General features: G+C 37.4%; 2 protein-coding genes across 2 annotated transcripts in view; one reads left to right on the forward strand and one right to left on the reverse strand.

Moving 5' to 3' along the window:
• Positions 1-2,173: 2,173 nt before the first annotated feature.
• LOC140246166 (serine racemase-like) lies at positions 2,174-12,721 on the reverse strand. The gene is made up of 9 exons (XM_072325605.1): positions 12,357-12,721; positions 9,151-9,192; positions 8,523-8,689; positions 6,947-7,031; positions 6,211-6,337; positions 5,409-5,459; positions 4,913-5,040; positions 4,028-4,078; positions 2,174-3,414 (listed from the first exon to the last, which is right to left on the reverse strand). Exons 1-9 carry the CDS (start codon positions 12,543-12,545, stop codon positions 3,277-3,279), a joined length of 978 nt encoding a protein of 325 aa, XP_072181706.1. The 5' UTR covers positions 12,546-12,721; the 3' UTR covers positions 2,174-3,276.
• A 787-nt stretch (positions 12,722-13,508) lies between these two features.
• LOC140232693 (uncharacterized) overlaps positions 13,509-24,757 on the forward strand; it is an 80,125-nt gene continuing 68,876 nt past the window's right edge. The window contains exons 1-2 of the mRNA XM_072312814.1: positions 13,509-13,619; positions 16,989-17,080. Coding sequence (XP_072168915.1) covers positions 13,509-13,619; positions 16,989-17,080 — 203 coding nt within the window. The remainder of the gene's footprint in view (positions 13,620-16,988; positions 17,081-24,757) is intronic.

Consider the following 24,757-nt stretch of genomic DNA (forward strand, 5'->3'; position numbering starts at 1 on the left):
ATTTTTATCTCATATCAATATTATGAGGTGTGCTCAAACTCTTAACACAGGGTTTAAAAAAAAAAACAAAAAAAAAAACCATGTTTCTACATTCCTTGACATTGCTTTGAGAAAACAAAGGAATGTTCATTCTAAGTCAGGTTTAGAACTGTATGAATTTTGTAAGTCCTCTCCCTCGTAGAACAAGTTACAGCACCAGGCTAGCAATCTGTAGATCTCGGGTTCAAATCCCGATGGAATCCCACTTTGTTTGCTTAACTTTTCATTAATAAATTATATTCATTTCTGGTGAGTTTCTGCTTGTTTGCATTTACTCAAAGAGCTGCATCACTTTGGTGAGCCCTTGCATTTTTCCCCAAGTTGATTTACATCCTTCTGGTTTATTTTAGGTTAACGTGTATATACAGTATGTGTGTGTGTGTCTCACACACACACACACATATTAAAATAGCTTTCTGACCACATGAGCATTGAGAATTAAGAGTTTCTGGCACTGTACTAGCTTGGGCTTTCTATAGCTCAGTCGGTAGAGCACTGGGCTAGCAATGTGGAGGTCTTGGGTTTGAATCCCGATGGATCCCATTTTCTTTGCTCAATTTTCCACTATTAAGTTTTAATTTAGCGTTATTTGGAACAATAAATTTTTGCTCAAATTTGATTTAAGGAAAATATAATGGTAACTTCAGTCATTCATGCAACATTTAGATTATCTCAATTTTTATACAGAAATGATAAATCTATATTTTTTAGAGAAATTTGGTCTTCACAGGGAGTAAAACTTTAACAAATGAAACCCATTCTTGTTATTTAAAGTGAGGTTGATACAGTAGTATGGTAGAACTTTTGACTGGAATGTCTTCTGGAAATATATGAAAGTATATGAAAGACATCTTTTTATCGAAGATGCTTTTTTTTTTTTTGCCAGGGGGGGGGGGGGATGGTTTTGTTTGTATTTGTCAAGTTTATGTAATTGTCTTGGCCAAACCCAACAGGTTACTTAAGAGTGAATGGTTTAAGAAGATGGTGTAAAAAGGAGGCTGGATAGTATCATATCAACCCTGCTGAGAATGGATTAGGCCTGGGGCTAATGATGCATTCATCTACTGCTGGACTAACATCAGTCACCTTGTGTTCTATTATCTCCACTCCTCCCAGCATCTAATCTCTCCTTACTGTGTTTTATAGTGCACGAGGATAAAGATGTCTATTCATGTGTATCAACTTGATGGGGCATTAGGGATAACCTTTTCAACAGATGACTGCATCCCACCAGACATTCTCCAGACTATCTATCCCTTTCTTTTCTTTGTACAAGTATCTGCATGTCAATCAGTGTTTCCACAGCTCCTTCTATCCTTGCCACATTGTGTGCTTTCAACACTTTATCCCTAACCCCTGACAGAATGCTAAGTGAGCTTATGTTATGCTTTCATGATTAGTAACACATCTTTATCTGACCTGGGTGAGAGAATGGTTGTTAATGAACCCCATGGTTTAGTGGAAAATATCTGTTGAACCTGCATTAATGCCTAATACACAGAGATACTTGTTGCATCACAAGAACTTCTCCTTTATCTCTGTGTAATGTTCCTAATATACCATAACCAAGATTCCGCAACTAAGACTTCCACTAGATTATTATATAACATGGATTTAAAGGCCATCTCTACAGTGATGGGATATATTGTATTTATCCACTAGACTACAGCTAGATGTCTGGGAAAGCTACATTTGATAGTCCCTGCCCTTTCTAAAAAATGAAAGAAAGAGGTTTTACTGTGCTGTACTTTGGCAGCGGGGTGATCTTGTACTGGTGAATACAGATAACCGAGGACCAAAATGGATTTACAATGAACCAAGTTTCTTCAACTGTGTGCACAGATTGCAGTGTTAGTTTTATGTAGAATTTCAACAAATGTAAATGAGGTGCAATATGTGTTATTTATTTCTGTGTATATTGTGTACAAATGGTCAGCTGGAAATGAGTCTAACTGTACAAAGACTATTTCTTGTAATCACAAGTTGCTTAGAAATAAGCACGCTAAACTTTTAGTCAAGATTTGCTACGAAAAAAATGTACGCAAGAGTGGTTGGTTTTATAAAAATTGCATGTAATTTATTACTACTTGCATTACTTTAATATCAAAAATATACATTCAAATTGCAAGTTACATGATTTTCATAAGATGAGATATGAGCAATAGTGACTTATGTTCAATTATTTTGCTGAAAGATGACTGAATTAGAGCTTAATTTACAAAATCCTTTTTTTTATTTCAGAAACATGACATTATTGACTGCAAATTGGTTGCAAGAATATGAATTTGAGTAGTTACCAATATTTGAATTCCAACTGCCTCCCAGTAGAGATTTTGGTTGAAAAAGAAAATCACTATTCTTTTCTAGTTGATAATTATTTTCTCCGTCTAATGCAGTATTTGCTGGATAGGTGCCTCGTGCTTACCAGGAAAAATAATGAAATCCCCATGGTGTAGAATATGATCATGAGTTTAATTGATATGCATACTTCCTGGCTCATCACTGAAAGTAACAAAGCAGTTATTCTTGTTTGCAATCTCCACTGATGCCTTGATACCAAGGGCTACAAACTCAATCATACAGGTGGAAATAACCATATTAGCCCATATTCATGAAGTGGTTTAAGTCAAAACCTAGGTCCAAATTTAGTCCATGGACTAAAATAAGCATAAAAAGGTGTACCTTACACACACAAGTATCGACTTGTGGTTATCATTGCATTTCCGAACTGTCACAAGCATTTACACAGAAGAAATTTGCATAACTATGGACTAAATTTAAGCCACCTTTGTGAATACGGATTATTGTGTATCTGGCTTTCGTTCAACTGAGGTCTATTCCATCAAAGTTTTATTGATAGTCTATCTGACCTTTGTTCATGTTACTTTCACTGGAAATTTGGAAAAGAAATCTTATAATGTTTCATATGTTAATAATAAATTTAATATGACCCAACACTTGCAATCAGTGTTTTGATTCCTTTTTCATTTTGCTGTTCAACTCATGAGTCATTTTCCTTGCATAGCTCACACATTCCAATCATTTTCAGGCATTGGAAGAAAATCAAAGTAGTCTCTTTTCTCTTCGCATATAGCATAATACCAGAATCATGTAAGAATATGGTGTAACTGCCAAATGATTACCTGATACCATAGTGTACTTGGTATAATAGATCTATTCATCACTTCTCCTTGATTGCTGTTCAATCACAGACTCAATCTTAGTGTCATTGGTCAGTCACCATGGTAAGTTATCCACATCCACATTACCTCCACACAGTACCACACAAATTCTTTGAATGCTTGGATCCAACGTGTGAAGTTGTTTAGAGAGTATGGCTGCCACCGGTGCAGCTCCTGCTGCTTCTACCACAGTCTGAATATGAGAGAAAAATGATCTGACATTTTAGGGCTAAATTGACAAATGTATAAGTGTATCAAAGGAACAGAGCAGTTGCAACTACAGTTATAGGTGTAGTGCCAACTCCTGCATCATAAATTGTGAATCCATAGGGCTTATCTGTGAGATGTTGTGTAATGTAAAAATGCTTCTACTGAGGGACAAATCCATACAGTGTGGCACGCAGGAATGGCATGCTTTTGACATATCTTGACATCTTTTTGACATATCAAATATATTAAGATTTGTTTAAAAGGATTTTAGGGAAAGACTAAGTTTGACATGAACACACGTGTACATGTATGCCAATAATGGAAAAGTGTACCGTAGAGCTACTACAATTATATATAGCCCCTCTTCTGGAGTACCTCTAGTATACAAGGACAGGTGCATACCTTTTGACATGAGATACAAATAATTCCTTGTTCCCTGTGACAGTGGACATAAGGGTATGGAGACACATGTAGAACTGAACATCAAGAGACTAGTTTTATCTCAAGTTTAGAAATGAGGAACATGCCTATGCCGAGCTCAGTGGTTTGGAGGCCCAGCAGACTTGCAACATTGTCACATATCTTGAAGTCCATACCTTTAATCTTGTCCATGTAAACTTCATGGCAGCAATTATCTCCACATCACTCTGAAAGAAAATTACATGAATATTTTTTTCATTGATTGATCCTCATGCTTTGTGTCCACACTTCAAATCATAGCACACAAAAATGACAATTTAATTCACACTCTATGTCACAATATCCTAGTAAACATAATTACTGTAAAAGAGAATTGATTCTTGCTGGGGAAATAAAATGTTGGCTTGAGGGCTTTTTCCAAGCATTGTAAAGGAACAGCAACATACCTGAATTTTAATTGTTTCACAGCTTGCACTTTGCAGTTTATTTAAAGATGGAATGATCTCAGGGGGCGTTTCATCAACGAGTTCGTCGGAGGTTTTCACCGACAAATTTGCTATCAGCCAATCAGACGCAAGGATTTCAGTAGCTTTTAACAGTTGTCAGTGTAAATCACTGACAAGTTTCATGAAACGGTCCCTTTACAGATGTGCTGAAATTAGTGACATTGCAAAGAAACGACATTAAAGGGAGCCAATGAACAGGTATTATGTTTCCTGCTAGCATGGACCTTCCTTGTAGGTCCATGCTAGAATAGAACTGCCTGTCGGCAAATACATGCACCAAAGCGTACTAATGTACAAATCCTCTGCAAAGACTAGGGGGTTGGCCAAAAGCAGTCCATTACCGCTGAGTGGTCTTCTCCACTTGCAGGCACCTGTTGTGTGAATATTTTCAAAGTGTTGTAGGGATTTAAGAATATATTCCACTTGCAATGCAACATTTGCAATACATAGTCTCTTCATGTTACTGTTTCTTTACGGTCACACAAAATGCTAACTGTATGCAAGTGAAGGCCACTATTTAGCAGTGTCCATTATAAGCAGCAGGAATTGACCCACCACAGTGAAGACTTGTTTCTCTACAAGATCCCGGACTATGGGCCACGGCAGCTGTCCAATCTGCTGTGTTGGAGTGGCATCAGCCACTGTCTTCAAGGTCTGCGGTGGGTTCGGCCATAACCTCTCACCTAGTAGAGACAAGGGGTGAGTGATGTAAAACAGTTAAATGCGAGAATTGGTTTTCTTCACAGAGAAAGAGGCAGTGAGTGTCAGTTTGTGTCTGAGAGAGAAGAGTTTTAGTAATACCTTTACAGAAATAGATGGTGAACATACATATATATTTACAAATTCTTTTGACGAATGCAATTCTCATGATGTACACATAGTGCTATCATATTTCAAATGGTAGAGAGATACATATTGTAAAAACATTGATTACCAATATGATTTTGTTTGCTTATATAGTGTATCGATCATTACTGTATGTTCTTAATTAGCCATCACCATAAGTCAAAAGCTACCCATGTAATGTTCTTGTTCTCTCAACACACATTACCTGCTTCCAGACATCTCTGCAAATCTTTTCCCTCGACTTCAACAGCAAATACTGTAGACAATCAGACAAAAAGATGGATAAAGTTAATGGGTTATTATAGTGGAAAGGCGACTGCTAAAGCTGAATATATAGCAGCACAGACCCTCGGATATGTTTTGGTTTTTTTTTAAACTATATTTTGATGTCCATGGCCAAAAACCAGAGAAACATCTCAACTGAAATTCAATTTGGAAGTTTCCCTACTGAACAATATATAATAACATTATTTAAATTGATATCTTTCCTACACAATACATTTTCAACAATTATTTCATCTTATAACAGTGAGACTTTTATTCCACACCTTTTTTTTTTCCAAACTTCATTCAAAACACGACACTGTGAACTTTACCAAATAAGTAAAGGGTGTTCAACTTTCACCTTTCAACTTTAAAAGTGTATTGTACAGTATTTAAAAAATGATGATTTTCTTTTTCAATCTAGGTGCTTTGATTTCATATTCTACATGATGAAATGACCATCACTGTATCAATGTCAAGCCAGACAAGAGCTAAAGAAATAATCAATAAATCCTCAGTAACATAAGTGAAAAGTTTTGACAAAACATTTAAAGGTACTCAACCATTTTCACAATACTGAATACAATTTGTATACCCGTACATGGCAGAGGTCTTTTTGATATCATGTAAAAGAATGTGTCAACGTTAGTCAAGTCTCTTTAACAGTAAGTTGGGGGGGGGGGGGGAAACTCTCTCCCCTGACTTCTGACCTTTCTGATGTATACCCTGTGAAGTAGTCTTACCCTTGGTATCTGGCTTGATTCCCTTTACAGCCGTAGCAATGCCTGCTATCAGACCACCCCCACTTGTCATGACAAATACTGCATCAAGGTCTGGAACCTGTTCACAGATCTCTAGCCCAATTGTCCCCTGTGTAAGAGAAGAGAATGTGGTCCATACAAACAATGTATGAACATTATCACTCAGAAAGAAAATCATATTTAAGCTATACAGTGAAATATTCTATAATTTTTCTTTTAAATGCTCTATGTGGTTCCCTGAATAAGGTACTGTACACACACAGAGAAAATGTCATATTTTGTGTACAACAAAAGTCAATGAGAACTGCTTGGAAAAAAGAAATAGCTTTTTAAGTATCTTTAAAGATTATTCATGGAACGCTTATATTTGATAAGATTCACTGGACAATGACATAACTGACCTTAAATAACTGTGATTGCGATTGAATTTATGACGCTAACAAAGAGGAATTGTGTCTCATGCTGTCACCTTTAAATAGTGCAAGTCATCTTGTCCTACCTAAGTCATTCCACACTAACAGATTTAATTTTAAGTGTTAGAACAATTCTAGGAATAAAAAAAGAAAGAAAACAAGATCACTGCACCAAATCTGGGACTCTGAAGTCACTATTTCTCTCTCAATCTGACGAGTCATAAAGTGGATGTGATTTGTCACCAACCACCCATGCCAGAGAGCTGGGTGTGGGTGGAAGGGCGTCCTTTCCCTTGGAAACCAACCTGACCCGCCATAACGTCATAGTGGTCGTAGGCAGGGACGTGCAGCAAGCCGCGCTCCTCCGCTACCCTGGCACACGTTTCCTTCCTGCCACAGATAATGCACACCACGAAATATACAGGTCATGACAAGTCCAACAACATGCATTACAGTAACATGTCCCAACATTAACTTCTCAATTTGCAGAACTTTTGGTTGTTGGCACTTTTTTTTTTCTAGTAAGGTCACTTAAAGTTCATATCCTTATAAGCATTCAAGCTCCTGTTACCACTTGACATCTCATTGTCCTCCATCGCTGACATTTAGTATCCCCACTTGGCACATGTTTCAATGAATTCCAAATATACACACTTATTGACATTCCTCTCACATTTGTTTGTCCCATGTCTTTCAGACCTTTCGGTAGACATAATCCCTATTTCAACTCTCCCTCATCAATTATAAAGGTAATTTTTGATGTGTAAAGGGGTGTGGTACCTGTGCTATTAATGTGCTGTGATTTTTAATACTCAGTATTTGGCTGCCACCTTGTCGGTGAATTAGTGAACACACCCTTCTTGATGAATAAGCCAATTTGATGCAAATACAATTTGACATCAAATAGTTGATTCTGTAGTGCTGAATCATACTTTAACTAGGATCCTACAGGGAACAGGTACACACTGATGAATTGGTTGAGAAGTTTATATATATATATATATATATATATATATATATATATATATATATATATATATATATATATATACATATATATATGTATATATATATATATATATATATATATATATATATATATATATATATATATATATATGTATAATATATTGTTTTCATTGTTACTACACTTGATGGAAATAGTTGACTGTGATCAAAAGTGTTTGTATGTAATGAGTACCGTAAGCCTATCCATAATCTTGAGTTGCAGAAGAGAATTATAAATGCTGTATGTCTATTCTGACTCAGTTGTCTCCCCCCCCCCCCCTCCCCCCCCCCCCCTTCTCTCTTTCTCTCCCTCTCTCTCTCTCCCTTTTTTTTTCTCTGACACAAGAACGCTAAGGCTCATATCAAAAAGACTTAATTCGCTCTCCTTGCAAACTCTACAGCATCTTAATGCTCAGTTCCGGCTCCTTGTAACTCTCGAGCTGTGAAATCTTCCATGCTTTGATATTAATCAGGTGTCCATTGATACAGTGCACTTCCGTTAATGGGGATAAACATGGTTGTAACAAAACTTCATAACAACGAAGTAAAAATTCAGGTCTTAAAATTATCATATACATGCATCCTTACATGATTTCTTTGTTCAGCTATGATGAAATTTGTATTTATAACAAAAGAAAACTGCCAACCTCAAGGACTTCATTATAGTGGGAGTTGCCTGTATTCATGCATCGTCCAAACTCTCACTCTTTTTTTTTAAAAGAATAACTCTGAAAAAAAAAATAAAGTGAAGAACTTATCCACCACTTATCTGAACCCTACAAGCCTGCAAGAATACCCTTTCCTTCCAACTGGGAAGTATGTTCATCTTTTGCATCCCTCTCCTCCACCCTGTTGGGTGCAATGTGTGCTGACCTGGACTGCTGTGTGGCCTCACAGAAGACTACCTCAGCTCCATAGCCCCTGATAGCCTCCACCTTGACCGATGGTGTTCTTTGAGGAATGACCACAGAGCATGGCATGGCAGCAAGCTGGGCTGCACAGGCCAAGGCCTGACCATGATTTCCAGTGCTGTGGGTCACCTAGGTCAAGTTTCAATAGCGAGAAGTAATCTAATAAATGGACATACCCACTTTAAATGTAATTTATTGCAATATCATTAACCCGTTGAAGACGAGTCCCAAACGGGAAATGCGTGTTGTAGCAAAATCAGCCCGTCTTCAACGGGTTAACTTATTTACAAACTTTGCAGAGAACTATGTACATTAAGAATTAGCAAAACAGATACAAGAATTCAGATCTTGTGCAATGAATTATCTTGCAAACAAGATTTCAGTACTTTAGCACGTCCATACTTTGGTAATAAAGTTGCTATTCCATGTGAACCTTACTTGCATACACTGTCAACTGATGTTTCAACATATTATGATGATTGATAAGAAATAAATGCTATGTGATATATTGTGATGATTTCCTACTTAAGCATTGTACAATATTTTGTGATTTACAACTGACATATAGATCAAATGTTATAATTACTCACCACGCCTTGAGTCACATTGTCACTTTCTTTCAAGCACATAACCTGCAGGGAATGTAAGAAAAAAATATATATACGTATCTTTTTTTTGGGGGGGGGGGGGTGGGGGATGGTTTTTAACCATCATCACTCAGTCAAATATAATGTATGATGAAGGTATTCATTTGTTGCAAGAATCATTGTGACGGAGATTGGTACTGAAACAAATTATAGAATGGCTTACAGTGCCCGAGTACTCATTAAGGAAAGAAACTGCATGAATAGACCACATAATTGCAAAACCACATGTGTACATACATATGTTTAGATAGGTGCAATCATGTAATTAATAGTGTTAGGTGTATGCTTGTGTGTTTAGATGTTAGTGGGAGTGAAGGCGTACAAAAGGGATGGTGAGAATGAAGATGATGAAAATAATTAAACAAAAGATATGTCATCACTGTGAAGAGAAAAGGACAAAGTATCTTCCATGAGACACTGGACAAGTTTACAAAAGATTTCTTCAGGCTACTCATCTTATTTTATAAATACATGGCATTGTGAAAGAATCTACATGTTATATCCTATCAAATGTCAAAGAAACTATGTTATCATATCAAATGTAAAAATAATAAGTTATATCGTAATCAGACCTCAAAGAATCAACATGGTAAATTGGTATATCAGGATCCTATCAAATGTCGGACTGCAAGAAGACTAAATATGACACAATGTTTCCAGGTCGATGACGTTGATTCACTTCCTTCTGACACGGGTGGACTATTCTCTCTTCCTCTCTTGATTTAAAAAGTTCCAAATGGATTCAGGAAACTTATTTGATAACTAAGGACTATGAAAAATATTTGCTTTAAGGATATGATCTCTTCTTTTTGTTTTCACATTAATTTGACTACCAGTTAAGTGAGGACATATCATTTGAAATGGGAAATGGTGTATATAGGGGTATATGCCATACCTGCCATATTCATCTTCACAATATTTCCAAATCTGGACTTGAAAGAAAATAATTGAGAGTTGGTTTGCTTTTTTATGAATACTAGTCAACTTGGGAAATTTGCAAAATCAAAAATTTCATTAAATATATACATGGTTCGTGTATACATGTAGTATAAGTGTAATGGAACTCATTGATAAAGCCTAGCTGCCATCATGACAGCTGTAATATTACTATTTATAAGGAAATCTATTTCATGGAAGAAAAACAAATAACAAACAATAAAATTTGAACTAAGGCAGTATATACCTAGATAACCTCATCTAGCCTTCAGCATATTAACTCTGAATCAAAACAAAGAATTTTTATGCACTCTCATGTGGTAAGAGCATACAGCTCATTGCCATCCCCTGAAGAGAATTTGGCTGCCCTCAGTAGGGTACCAGTCTTCAAAACATCATTACCATTTAGGAATATGAGTGTGTGTTAGTGGTTATGTTTACAAATTTTCACATCATGTAGGCCTAGAGCCTGATTCTTTGAATCACAAGGCACAAAGTTCAACAATCAACAAATAAGATACAATTTGCACTCTAATGACAGCTCTGATTTAAAAATACAGGTTGTTATGCTTTCCGTACCTTCAGAAATATTTCATGAAAAAAGTTCAAGTCTATTCCCATTCACATGCACATTATATTCTTCTCTTGGTCCCTAGAAAAAGATGTCTGGTGTGCGCATGTACTGGACTCTGAGCAAAAACCATATGTTTACAGGACTTAATCTGAATAGATACTTTTGAATGCAATGGCTAGTTAACAGACATCAACAGCAATGTATCGTCTACAGGAATATATTCAATGAACTGCTGATTTGCAGAGGATGATTTGCATAACATCGGGACCACAGTTAATTGGAAATGATGGAGTTGATGGAAAAGTTCAAAGAAAGAAATACATTGTGATGTGACCCGAGTCTTTGTAATAATGGGTTTTGTTTTGGCTTGTTTTATTTCCTTTTTTTTTGGTGGCGGTACATTTTAAGAACTGGAACTGTACACAATCCTATGCAATATGTCAGAATGATGTTACATGCATCATGAAAATTGTTTTTCATAATTTTGCACATTACTGGGGGCATTGTGGCTATACTCCTCATGAACAAGCTTACTTTGCCAACACATTTTAGGTTTAGGATGTGATACAGACTAGAAGCAATACTCCATACTCTGCATTTACTATTCTACTCGACTAAACTAGATTTCCCAAATGAATGTATTGTAACAGTTTTTATACTACAGATTCGATAAACAGATGTTAGAACCCAGAACTAGTATTTAGATAGTACCGTTAGTGCACCAGTTTTCAACAGGACCCAGATTTCGACACCCATCAGATAATTTTTAAAAATGTTATACTCAATCCAAACGTCTGACTTCAGCAATCAACCAAGTTATTAATCACATTTCTAGTCTTATATAAACAGCGTTTGTCACTTGTCATCATAATCCGACGGTAGAATATTTAGGAGAAAAGCAACACAGTGTCAGCAGAAATGTTAATGTCAGCCATTTTTAGGGGTTCAAAACAATATGACGCATTTTGTATACATCGCCGTAAAATTAAATTCACCCGTGCCGGTTATCTTGCTTTAGTATCAGTTTGTTTGCCAAATCTTGATTTTTGATTTCATAATCGTCTTTAGTAATTTCATGGCTGAATTCGTAATAAATGAGCAAACTTATAGAAAGAGTTGGCTTTGAGAATGTGGCACCAAATTTCGACATTCCCATATCAAGACACGTTATAGAGGAAACAACAAGTTCTTGCGCCGGTATGATTGCTAGTTTGCGTCCACAATGCAGTGTACGCGTACTGTACGCGCCATGTGATTTCTGTGTGATGCGCGCTGTGATTGTGTCGAAAAATGATGCTGGGTGTCGAAATCTGATGCCAGCGACGGCGTGACGGAAATCGCTTAAAAATTGAACGCGAGTGCATTCAAATGGGAATTCGTTTAAGGCATATTATTATTGGCCTTTGTAGCTCAACTTCATATCGAAATTCCGAGGTAAAACGGTGCAGTATTGATGGTAAACAAGGAAATGTGCTAAAGTGTCGAAAACCGGTACCCTTACTGTACTAGACCAGTCTATATAGCTCTATCATTTAGATAGACTCTTTGTCTCTTTGAATTCAGACAGTGTTTGTTTCCAGTTTTTGACTCCCATCATTCATCTGGCTGGCACAGAGAAGGTTGGTTCAAACATACTCACAGCATTCAGCGCACCACGGATTTTGAAGGAACCAGTCTTCTGCATGTTTTCTGCCTTGAAATACACATGCCTGCCTGTGATCTTGTCCACAGTGCCACTGGTGAAGATAGGTGTTTTGTGAACGTGGGCCCCAATTCTCCTTGCAGCTCTGATTACATGTTCAAGTGACATCTCATTACAATTCATCATAAATTTCTAGCTGAGCACAAATAACTTCATCATTCATACCCACAACATGTCAAGGATAACACACTTTCGGAGTGACTGTTTTCTAAAAGAGAGTGTGTCACGTTACTAATCACTCTATCCGGCAAGAAATTCCTACTGAGTAAATTTATATCAAAAGCCCACTGCACAGCATAGGATAGTGCATGGACTGTGCATAGACATCTATCGTAGTACAGTATATACAGCGCCGTAGTCTGGCCCTTCGCGTACTGCATCATGCACCACATACCTTGATACATAGGCCTACACATTAGATCCGTGGAGCAGCAGACGCCGGTAGTGGCAGGAAGAACTTCCGCGGTCGTCTGGGCGGAGTTTGTTGTTATTGGTCCATTGGTGACCTGCGTATAGCCGATAACCAATCAAGCTGATCGAAGGCAAAATTCGTGTAGTGGCAAAGATCAACAAGAAGACCGCATAGCCCTTTGCTCTTCTGGTAGAAAACTACGAGAGCAGACACCGGGATGCTTCAGAGAAGAAAAAACGAATGGATTATACCCTTTGTTTCTTTCTTTTAAGGTGTCTTTTCATCTAAGTCTGTTATTTTGTGCTACCGATAAAACAGCTCGTCGCCAGCTTCTGAGCAAGCAGCAGGGAAGAGAAGTGTCGCGTTGCATAATGTATTCAGCATAACTGGTGGTATCTCGATATCTCCAGCGGAGCTTACGCCACGGAGCGGAGTGCAGCCCATTCGCCGGGGTACTACGCCGGTAGATGGCGGGGCTGTCACACGCACTGTTGTTCTCAGTGAGAATACTGCATCTACAGGCGCATTTTTAATTTGCAAGACGACGTGTCCCGTTATTTACCGCAAGATGATTTGATCAGGCGAGCCTTGGAATTAATGAAACTATCATTACATTGTCACATTTGTGCTCTGGAGTTTCTTGTGCAAACATGGAAGGATAATAAGAATTTGTCATCATGAATAATCAGCGTCCATCTTCACTGGCCGTTGGGGATCGGAAGAATCGTGTGGTCCGTGGAACAGCGGGCATGAAAAGAAGGAAAGGAGGTGTACCGCTCAGTAAAAAGGTGCGGACGTGAAATTGCGCTTGAGTGCATGATACTGGTCATTACTGCAGATATCTAGTCTAAAATAGTCGATAGAGCAGAGGGAAAGAAGGGTTGATAATCTCTCCAATGGAATAGGGGTGTTCTATGCTTCCCGTTAGGCGTTAGACAGAAAAATCTGTCTGTCCAAATGAGTCTTTTATCATTTTTTGACTTTATCGGCTCTCCTCCATATAGGAGGGGATCCGTGAAGCCAGACATGGGGGGGGGGGGGGAGGGGGGTATCTTTCTCTTCCACTTCCCTAGGTTTCTTCAGCTGACAAGCAAAAAGGTCTTCAGCTCATCTTTCTCTAGCCCGACCAGACGCCGTCAATACGCTGTGCGAATACGTACGTACAGTGACTGGGCTGTGTATAGTAATCTTTCTCATTCCACTTCCGCGAATTCCGGGTTGCTTTAGCTGACAAGAAAAAAAGAAGAAGAAGAAGGAAAAAAATTTCCGGGGTAAAAAAAGTGGGGGCCCAAAGTGGTGACACTTTATTTATTCCTTTGTATGGTGCAAAAAAATTGGGGGGGGGGGGAAGCCTCCCACCCCTGGTTCTTCTGCCGGCCATGATAATATGCTTAAATATGCATGCTAAGTGACTGGTGAACTGTGATTTCCCTTGCCTAGACTTTCCACTTTCTTTATTTTTTCATGCCTCCGGCGACACTTCGTGTTTTCGGGTTGTCCGTCCGTCTGTCCTTCCGTCCGTAATCAATTTTGTGGACAGCGTACAGTATCTATACATAAAACTGTTAGAGGTATCTTAATGAAACTTGGCATGTATATGTATTGATTGAGTGGGCGAACTTGTGCCTATCAACTTTTGGGCGCACATGCTCAAGGTCAAAGGTCAAAAGGTCACAGTCAAATGCTCAAAATTTCACTATTTCCCCTTCATATCTATGCAATGCCTGGAGGTATTTTCTTGAAACTTGGTGTATAGATTCTACATGAACTACCAAATAAAGATTCCCCAGAAAGAGCATTGGGTCATAAGGTCAAAGGTCAAGTGAAAATGTTAAAATTTCACTTTTTTTCTCCATATCTCACTAATATTTCAAGGCATCATCATGGAACTTATATTTTATGCATGTATTGACTGGCAGTGATCATGTAGGGAATTTAGGGGTCAAAGGTCATGGGTTAAAGGTCAAGGTCAACTCATCAAAATGTCATTATTTCTCTCTGATCTATGCAATGCCTGCAGGATTTTTTGTTGAAACTTAGTGTATGCATGTATTACTCAATACAGATTCCCTTGGAAGTTTCTTGCCCAAAGGTCAAAAGGTCAAAGGTCAAGTGAAAGTGCTAAATTTCACTTTTTCTTTAAACTTATAAAAGGGTCAAAATTTGGGTACAAATCCTCAAATCCCCAAATACCTGCACTCTTCGACAGTGTAGCCATTCATCCAAATAAACCTAGTTCAAGGAAAGTGAACACTCAATGCATTTGTGACAAACCTGTCATTTCAGTATTTTGCCAGTTATGTGAAACTGTCATCACACATTGTCAAGACATTGTGCTGTAGACCTATTCGGAGAACCATGCATTATGGCGGAGGCATACCAGTCGCCATAGCGACATTTCTAGTTAGTCTTTGATACACCGGACTACTTCAACTTATTATAAATACAAGCTTCATTTACAATTAGAGGGACAGGCCACATCCTTTGCTCTTGAGTCTTGGGTAACTCAACATTTAATTAAGGCAATATTAGATATTAGAAATAGAACTTGCTCACACTAACTTTCATATTTGCTATGATGCAACATGATACAAAATGAGCCCATTTATTTCATATCAGTGCCTGGAATTCTGTGCTTGCATTATTAGATCTAAAAAATATTTGTAGTTTTTGTAAAGCAAGCCGTCCATAATTTGATCATAATGCCGTTCAAAATTTGACCGCCAACTACACGTAATGTAATACCTAGATGCTTTTGTAATAACATAAGCATTTTATAGAGTGGTTGATATCAGTTCTAAATACCAAGCACTGCTTTTGCGTGTGGTCGAATATTGGCATGGGAGGTCGAACCTTGGTGCAGGTTTTTTACTGCATTGGAGTACCATCTTCAATATGAAGTGAAATTATCTTTTTTTTTTGCTTCATTTGTTAGAGTAATACCTACGTTACACTACATTTGAGTTACATATGTACAATACTATTCAGCCAGTGAATGCATTCCTCTTTTACACTGTATGCAGGTCTCTTCCATGTGTACTCAAGTCTTATATTTTACACAATTTGTATTTTATCAAACATAGGGCCCTACTTGTGTGGCCGTCTTCATAAATTGGCAGATAAATGAACTATTCTTGTCAGACGAGATATAGGTTGTACTGTCCATCTTCTCGAGTATTTTATTTGATCAACTGCTTAGTGTAGGACCTACATTTATATGCCAGCAATGGTACATTATCATGATAGATGTGATATCTTGTGGGGAAGAATAATTATATGGTTTATAAAACATCCATAATGATAAATCATGAATAAATCTGGAAAAAAAGAGAATACCGATGTGGTACTGTACATGTATGTAACTGAACATCAAGAATGTCAACTCATTCAAAGTCATTTACATTTACCTTTACCGAAGATACTGAAAGATTGCTATGTAGCAGCAGTCGAGCTTCCAGGTCTATCCTCTTCTGGTTAATCTCTATCATGTCACAAAGTATGTCAGAAAATGGCAAAAATGACATAGTGATGATATGGACATTGTTGAATGATCAAAATTCATAGAGGGGTTATATGGGTGTAGTGCATGTCTTATATTTTGGCAAATGACATGTCAGAACATGAATTTACAACAAACTAAAGTTTGTTTCCCTCATGGTTTTTAAACAGAGGTATTCTGTCGCCAGTAAGGTACAATTCTGTCTTTCTCACTGAACTGTGATTACATTGTTTGTCATTTGTGTCAGTATGGACAAGTATGCATATTTCATGTTTGATACTAGTGCAAAAAGGAGGTAAATTATTGCACACAAGAAATTTGAATTTAATAATGGATATACATGTCAGTTTGTGAATTGATGCACCATTATAAACAAATTAGTATTCATTGAACCACCCACCCCGCCCCCACACACACATACGTATGTACTCACTACTACACAAAAATGTAGAATGATCTTTACACAGGATGTGACTATAGTGAGTCATTCCTGTCTAGTTGTAGCTTGAGGATTTCTTAGCAAAAGCTCAGAAATTTGTGATTCATCTCGCCAAAGCAATGACAATCTGACTATTGATTTCTGTTCTTTTTTTATTCTCCCTTGTAAATAAAAGATAAATAGAAGTTAAGGATTGTTTTATGAATGTTTCCATGACAGGTCGCATTGGACAGAGTACTTGGTTTGACCGTCAAGGACAATTCTGCTTTGACATGTGATCCCAACACTGGCTATGTGGCATATCCTGCTGGGTAAGAAAGAATTTGTCATTTACATTTCTTGCAGAAAAACTATCCACTATCTCAAAAAGTTGAATCAAATCATTTCACTTTCAATCAAAAGAATGTTGCATTTTCTTGATATACATGTATCTACAGTCCAAAAATAGACCAACAAGCTCTCCACATTAACCACAAGTGATGTTTAGTAAACATTGCAAAAACTGTTTTAGAAAGCTATGCAACCACATTGCCCCTCAAAGTTCGTATGTTGACCTGGGAGTTTGGGGGTGTCCTTGAAAAGGAAATTTTACATTATGCATCAAACCAGAACAAGACTGGCAGACAGTATCATTTCATGTTACAAGTTGATTTGCCCCAAGTAGTTTACCCTTTACAGTAAGTACAACTGTATACTGTAACTAGTTTGTGTAGGCCCTACTGTATACGCCATAAATTTCCACGAATCGGGAATGCCGGACGATTTCGCGAATGGTTGAATTCGCGATCGTGGAGTCCTGTACTGAACGGAGAAATGTACACGCGTACGTCACATCCACATCGGGATCAGAGTCAATATCTTCGCGTGTCTTTGATTTCGCGAATGGCACCTGACTCGCAAAATTTGTGAAAATAAAAACCTCGCGAAATATTCGGCATACAGTATTCCTCTCATTGCTCATCATTGTCTCTCCAACAGTAACATATATTTGTATACAACTGTTGCAGCCATACGCACTTTGACTGTGTACTGAGCATATATAGAACAGAACCATGAGTATTCATCTTGTCAAAGAACTTGATTTCCTAGCAAAGTATGCCTTCTGCACCAAGGGGTGCAGAAGGCACTATGTTTTGAGGTATTGGTCTATCCCTCTCTCCTTTTCCACACCTGGCAAGTTTCCATGACTCTGCAAGAGGGTCCCTTAATATTATGTACCAACTATGTACCGTGTACATTTTGTACTTCATGTTCTAACAAAGTTAAAAGAATAAATTTAAAAAAAGAAAGAAAACAGTTATGACTCTAAGTGGGAAATTAATATTGTTTATTGATATGCATGTTACACAATTTATATTTGAGGATATTCCCAATAGCTCTGGTTTTGATTAAATGTGAATGTTTGTAGCTGTGCATTCCCCCATTACCTCATTATTGTGATTTGATACTCACTGTGGATTATGTTTATTCTTTACCCGTGCCAGTATGTTCCACCAAGGAGTGGTATACTCCTTGGTTCCACTATCAAAATTAGAATTTGGGCAACATCTTGTGCTGCCCAATGCCACTGAACTTTGGTGGAAAACATCAATTCCAGCCATGATTTATAACTTCATTTGTAGGAATTCATGTGGTGTGATTTATTGGTAGTAAGAAGGAAAGTAGGCCTAATTAATCTCATCCATGCTTAGTTACTTAAAGGTTAATCCTCAAGGTCAAAGGTAAAGGTCTATTAACTCTTTTTGTATTGAAATGTGATATTAAAGACCCTAACTTCTGAGGGAGAAAGGTGTTCATATAAGAGAACAAAGGCACCTAGACTATTATATACATCAGTTGAATTGCTTCCTTGATTTACACACTTGTAAGATATTTTTGAAAGAGTAATTATTGGTAAAGCATTGTTGTGAGATTCATTTCACATTCAAATGTACTGTTACATGTACATGCCATCTAACCACTGAAAAAGATACTGAAATGACTCTTTAAGAACTTTATTTAGAATTGAACTATTATTGATATTCATATTATTTTAATACTTAGTGTAATAAATTTTATAATTTTTGGCAGTATATTTCCATAAATGTTTAAATTTCATATTCATTTTTCAGCACCTGTTCTCAGAGAATATGCCATATTAAAATGAGAAATGAATACTTGAAACATTAGAGAAAGATAATACTGGATAACAGAATCTGTCACGTTTTGTTTGTTTGTTGTTTGACAATGTGATAGAAGTACAGTCATCAGCATATTCCCTGAGGTACTTTGGGACTGTGAGTGCAGGAGATTGCATTTCACACATACACAATGTCTACAAAGCACAACATCTCCCCATGATCCAAAATTGTCCTGACAGTCAATAAGAGTCACTCTGGAAAATCTGAGGACTTGTCATCACTGCACTGCAGAATCACTCCACTCCCTACAGTACATGTACCTTGGCAATCAACAACAGTGAACTCCTGTGCAATTTGGAATGTGTAATGCCAGTAAGTAGGCGGTATTACTTGCCTGCTAGAGTTATTACGTTGCAGTGACCCATGGAAAATGAAATCACAGCTAGGTCCACATCTGTAGCACCCATTCAGTAAACAGTACATATGAAGAGGACAAATATGTTCATCTAAATTTGGCCAGCCATGTTCACATTTTACTAGTATCAGCTTTTAGTTCAAATAGTATCATCTCAGTAATTTGATTTTATTTCTTAATGCATATATATAGTTCAATAACTGGCATTGTTTTATTATAGTGATAACAACATCATTTAAATGCATCTTCAATTTGAATAACTTCATGCTCAGGATATGCTTCTGTACCAAGGATGCGCTGCAAACTTGTTTTCTTCCTATGAAATTGTAAATCACTGCTTAGTCTTGCATTTTCATTCAATAATGTCATTTTATAATGAATTACTGTATACGCTGTTATTTTTGCGAGATGTTGTTTTCGCAAATTGATGCCGATGCTAACATTGTACCCTAGTGCATGGAGACATTTTCGCATGCTTTTAAATTTGCAATCCAGCTAGATGATTTGCAAAAATTTAACCCTTGTGAAAATAAAAGCTTATACAGTACTGTATAAGCTTTTATTTTCACAAGGGATAGATATTTGCGAATCATCTAGCTGGATTGCAAATTAAACTAATTCAGGTCTTACATTATCAGAAACCAATTGTAGCTTGCTGAGCCTACACCTCTACACTGACATGTATTAGTGCACAAACTGTGTTAAATGTGTTGAAGCATTTCAAATGGGTGTCCCCAGTCAGCAAGGGCCACAACTGTCACCAGGTTGACGATAATACTTGTTTCAATTTTAACTTTCCAACTCTACCAAAGAAACACACACACACACACACACACACACACACACACACACAATCCTGGTTACTGTGGAATGTGTATGAGGCCATTATTACGTTTGTTGTTAGGTTTCAAGGATTGTTGTATTTACATGACAGTGTCCTGGGTCTTTCCAAGGAGCTACTGATGTTTGTAGCTCTGTGGCCTTTCAATGTCTTTGTCACCTGTGCAGTCAAGAGTGTCATCTTGCAGCTCAATCTCTATTCATCAGTATGCATTGATTACCACTAGAGATGTATGCATGTAAACTACTGGTACTTTGTACAACAACTTCATTTAACCAAGTATTCAGTATGTCTGACTGTGGTCAAGCAGTGTGAGCAGCTCTGTAGCTTTCACAGATGGTCAATGCAAACACTCTGTCTTGCCATGCATTAGATTGTGATATTTTTCTATTTCATTCTGCTCTCACAGTAAAAAAAAAAAAATGCCTTCCATTTCTGTTATCGTTCGCCATGTGACCTACTTCTTCATGTATTTTCAGTAGTTATAAATACAGAGCATGTAGGTCTGACCTGTGTTCAGTGCTTCAATTTCATGTGTTTGAAGCAATACACGATATTTTGTTTTGCTCTGTTTTTCACGATTTTCAATGTCAGCCAATAGAACAGAGATAATTTGCACCATATCAAAGATTAGTATGAATATAAATTATGTGGTAATTTATCGTCCTCATTTTTTGATAGTGATTGATGATAGGCAATTTATATGCTCATAAGTATAATTGTACTTTCATAAGATGTTGGAATGCATGCTTTGTTTGTTCATTGGGTTGTTCGTTAGTAAACTTCCTGAAATGTTCCATGAGATGCTCATCCTGTGGTCCATGTGACACCAGTCACATTGTACATCAGTTCCTTACTCCAGTTAAGTTCCTCCCTCCTTTTTTTTCACCATACTTTATCTGTCTCCCTCTGTATAAATCTATGTTTTTGTTATTCTCTCTATAGATGCAATGTATAACACCAGTGGCGGATCCAGAGGGGGGCGCACCAGGCGCGTGCCCCCTCTTTATTTTTGGTTAAAACAAAAGAAATAAAAAGAAAAAATGGGGGAGCATGTGCCCCCTTTAATTTTGCAAAGGTGCCTCCCCTTTATGGAATTCCTGGATCTGCCCCTGTAACACTGCATCTCATTTCATTGATTGCTCATTTAGATAGGGCCTACCCAATGAACTTCTGAGCTGCCAAACAGCACTATCATTCACCCCAGGTTGCTTTCCCTCCCCTGTCCCCCTACCTCTTCCATATGGTGCAACAAGTCAGAATTTCATAGACGAGTGTACATATACATGTACTATATCCATTTCACAAGAGGTTGGAGAGCAGTCAGATTGTGAGCAGCTGGTGCATAATTCATCTGGTTCTACCCTGTCTTGGTCGTTTTGTTTGTGTACATACAGGAGGGCATGTAGGACACTTTCCTGTCATAAGTGAAGTGCGTAATCTTGGGGACATTTAGTTACTGCCTTCTGGGAAGGTTAAAGGTAGCATACATTGTACAATGACGAGCAAAATGTCTCATGCATAATTATATGTGTGTCCATGGGTGCATGTTTGTGGAGAAGGCAGGATTCTTTAAAGTTTATTGTTAAGTATTATACAGTAACTGAATGATATTACTGTCTGATGCAGGTGATTCAAAGTTATTTTTTCTTGTAAGATGACTTGAAGTATGTGTTGAGATTCACTTCAAACTACTGGACCCATATTTTCAGCATTAGGAATGTGAATGTTCTCTTGATTTCTTTAATTCCATAGAATGTTTGGAGCAATACCAATGTGTTGTAAATTTGATATTCTTTCATTAAGCCTGTAGCAAAAAAAGAGCCTCTTCTCTCTTTAAAATGATAATGTGTATGTTCATCATATGGAATCATGAATTGTACAATGTTTGGTAATTACGGTTGTAGCACGCATGATATTTGTTTTGCTTGTGTGACTTATAATACCATGAGCATTTAAAGAGACACTGGGAAGATACTCCCAAGTTTTCATCTGGAAACTGAGAGATGAAGTGACCTCAGATTTTATTGATAATGCTATTAATTAGATACCATTAGTACTATAGATGTCATCTTCAGACTGAGACTTTGGAAATTTAGAGAGCAGGGCAAAGAGAACTCGTAACTTTAATGTAGTGATTGGCCTTTCTGGGAATTTTCTTCCTGGTAGAATGGTCATGGATATCCTGATGGCTAAATTTTGGTCTTGTTTATGAACTCCTCAAGGCTCTGGTATTTCTGTGCACTCTGTCCTTCCTCTTGACCATTGCTGTCTTTCTCTTCCCTGCCTCTCCCTCTCCCTCTCTTCCCTCCTCCATCTTTCTCCCATTTCTCTCTCTCTCTATCTCTCTATTCTTTCCATCTCTCCCTTTATGTACCTCTCTCTCTCTCTCTTTGTATTTTTCACTCTCTCCTCATTTTCATTCTTGTATCACATTTTTTCTTTGTACCTGACATGTCTTGCTGTCACACTTGCTGTGTGTGTCTTTCTCTCTCTGTTCCCTTTCACCATATTATCATTAGTGATCTGGGATATATTATCCATCTTAACAAATTCATGTAGTGAACGATAGTTTTACATAATTAGCATCATCAGAATATAAGTATTATATTAAAGCCTCAATATCACAGTCATGCAGAAACAGAACCTTGTTCCCTCTGGATATTAATATGCACAGAAATTATTGCTGCTGATTGAATATTTCCTCTGTCCAGTTCTAATACATATTGGAGTAATGCATGCTTTCTTGACAATCCCACAGACTTTAGCATCAAATGAGGATAATGCAAATTGTGCAAACATTTTTTCAGCTGTGTGCTTTATTTGTTTCACATTTACACGTACTGTGTGAAACCATTGTCAGACTATTAACACAGTTGATGTGATAATAGTGTAAAGTACAACATCAATATTTTTGTGAGCATTTGGAAATCATTGTGGGCCTGACTCCCTGTGGTGCTGCATACGGTAATAATCAATTTCACATGCTGCACAATATGATGTTGAACTGTGTTTGTATGACGGTGCTTGTGTTTCTACATGGCATGGTGTAAACCACTCTTGAAGCTTGCTGTGCTATGACTGTAGAATGCTATACCATCGTAGGGTAGGCTTTTGGAGGAATTCCGAGGAGTTCCGTCATCAAACTGGGTATTGCACTTAAATCAGACCAAGCGACCCTCTCCGAAGTTCAGTTTCAGTAGGGATTTGTATGGCCATTAATTACATAGCATTTTTCATTCTGGCATCTTTTCTTTTAAATTGGTCTGTATAGAATGCAATCAAAGCTTGTCACTGACTTTCACATCAGTCTTCTTTCTTCTTTACTGACTTACCAATAAATGTACGTTCCTACTCTCACACCACAGTGTCAAGAGTGGTTGAGGTCAGTGAGTTTCTAATGGTGGCCACTTTGTTTTGATAGGCTATTTATCTCCACCACATTATAGCTTTGACTCTTAGCCTCTCTCTGTTCAAACAGTCAATATAGGAAGTAAGCAGGCAGTGTGTCACCAGGGGACCTGGTTTCATGATGAAACTGTAAATATAGACCTTGTGTCTTTAGGTAACAAGTTAACAACCAAAATAAGTTTTGATTCCCAGCATTTTCGCACTGCAGAACGCAGTATACAAATATGCTATACAATGACATTTATACACACCTCTATACTAAAAGCATGAATGAACATGTTTGCAATGCTACGGCTCCAATAAATTAATAGTTAAGAACTGAATATTGCCAAGATGAATTCTTTAGCATGATAGATACAAATCATTGAAAGTTTGACCCATTTCACACAAACGTGCAGGAAATTAAGACCTTTTTGATTCACTGGATCCAGTTCCATTCACAGTGGCTGAAAGGGGGAAAAGTATCTTAAAAGGCACATCACAGGATTACTGTGGACAATCTGATTATGGGGCAGGAAATAGAGCTCAGTGAATCAGTGTATCAAATATGCACCATTATTTGTTATAAATCACCAACTGTCTGTTACAATGTATTTAGATTTCCTAGCTAGTCACTCTACTCTTTGCTGCAGATCAAAGATCAACATGTTTCCATATCAACACCAACAGGTTAGATGACTTCTCCCTTTTATTTGGTGCCTGCAGCTGAAAAACAGCAAAATTTTCTTTTTCTTTTCTTGAGGGGGAGAGTTGTGTCAATTGTGTGTATCATTTTTATGGTTGGTTACTCAACCATTTTGCCGTGTAATGCTTATTTGTGATGTTTACCTTGAGAAGCGTGTGATGTTTACACAAGTCCTGACATGAACCCATATCTTGGGTAGATATCATAGATTCGTTTAGACATTCTCTGTTACAGTATTCTATTGTCTTCAGAATAGCTTGAAATAAACAGGCAAGGTAAACGGAAGAAAACTGGCTAGCCAATAGTCACAAATAATACATTATCAGTATGGGTGGGCCAGTATGTGAGAAGTGCATTGTGTTTATCAAACTTTGTGCCCTAGTTGATATCTAAGACTGATTGTGGATTTGACATTCCTGCTCTCCCACTGTTTCTTGTATCTAGACGTGTGCAATTCGCTATAATTTTTACTACATCTAGTCCCAAATTCACACTTGAGTGGTAAATCAAGCTGCT

Source organism: Diadema setosum, chromosome 1 (genome assembly GCF_964275005.1).
Source record: "Diadema setosum chromosome 1, eeDiaSeto1, whole genome shotgun sequence".
In the NCBI taxonomy this organism is placed as follows: Eukaryota; Metazoa; Echinodermata; class Echinoidea; order Diadematoida; family Diadematidae; genus Diadema; species Diadema setosum.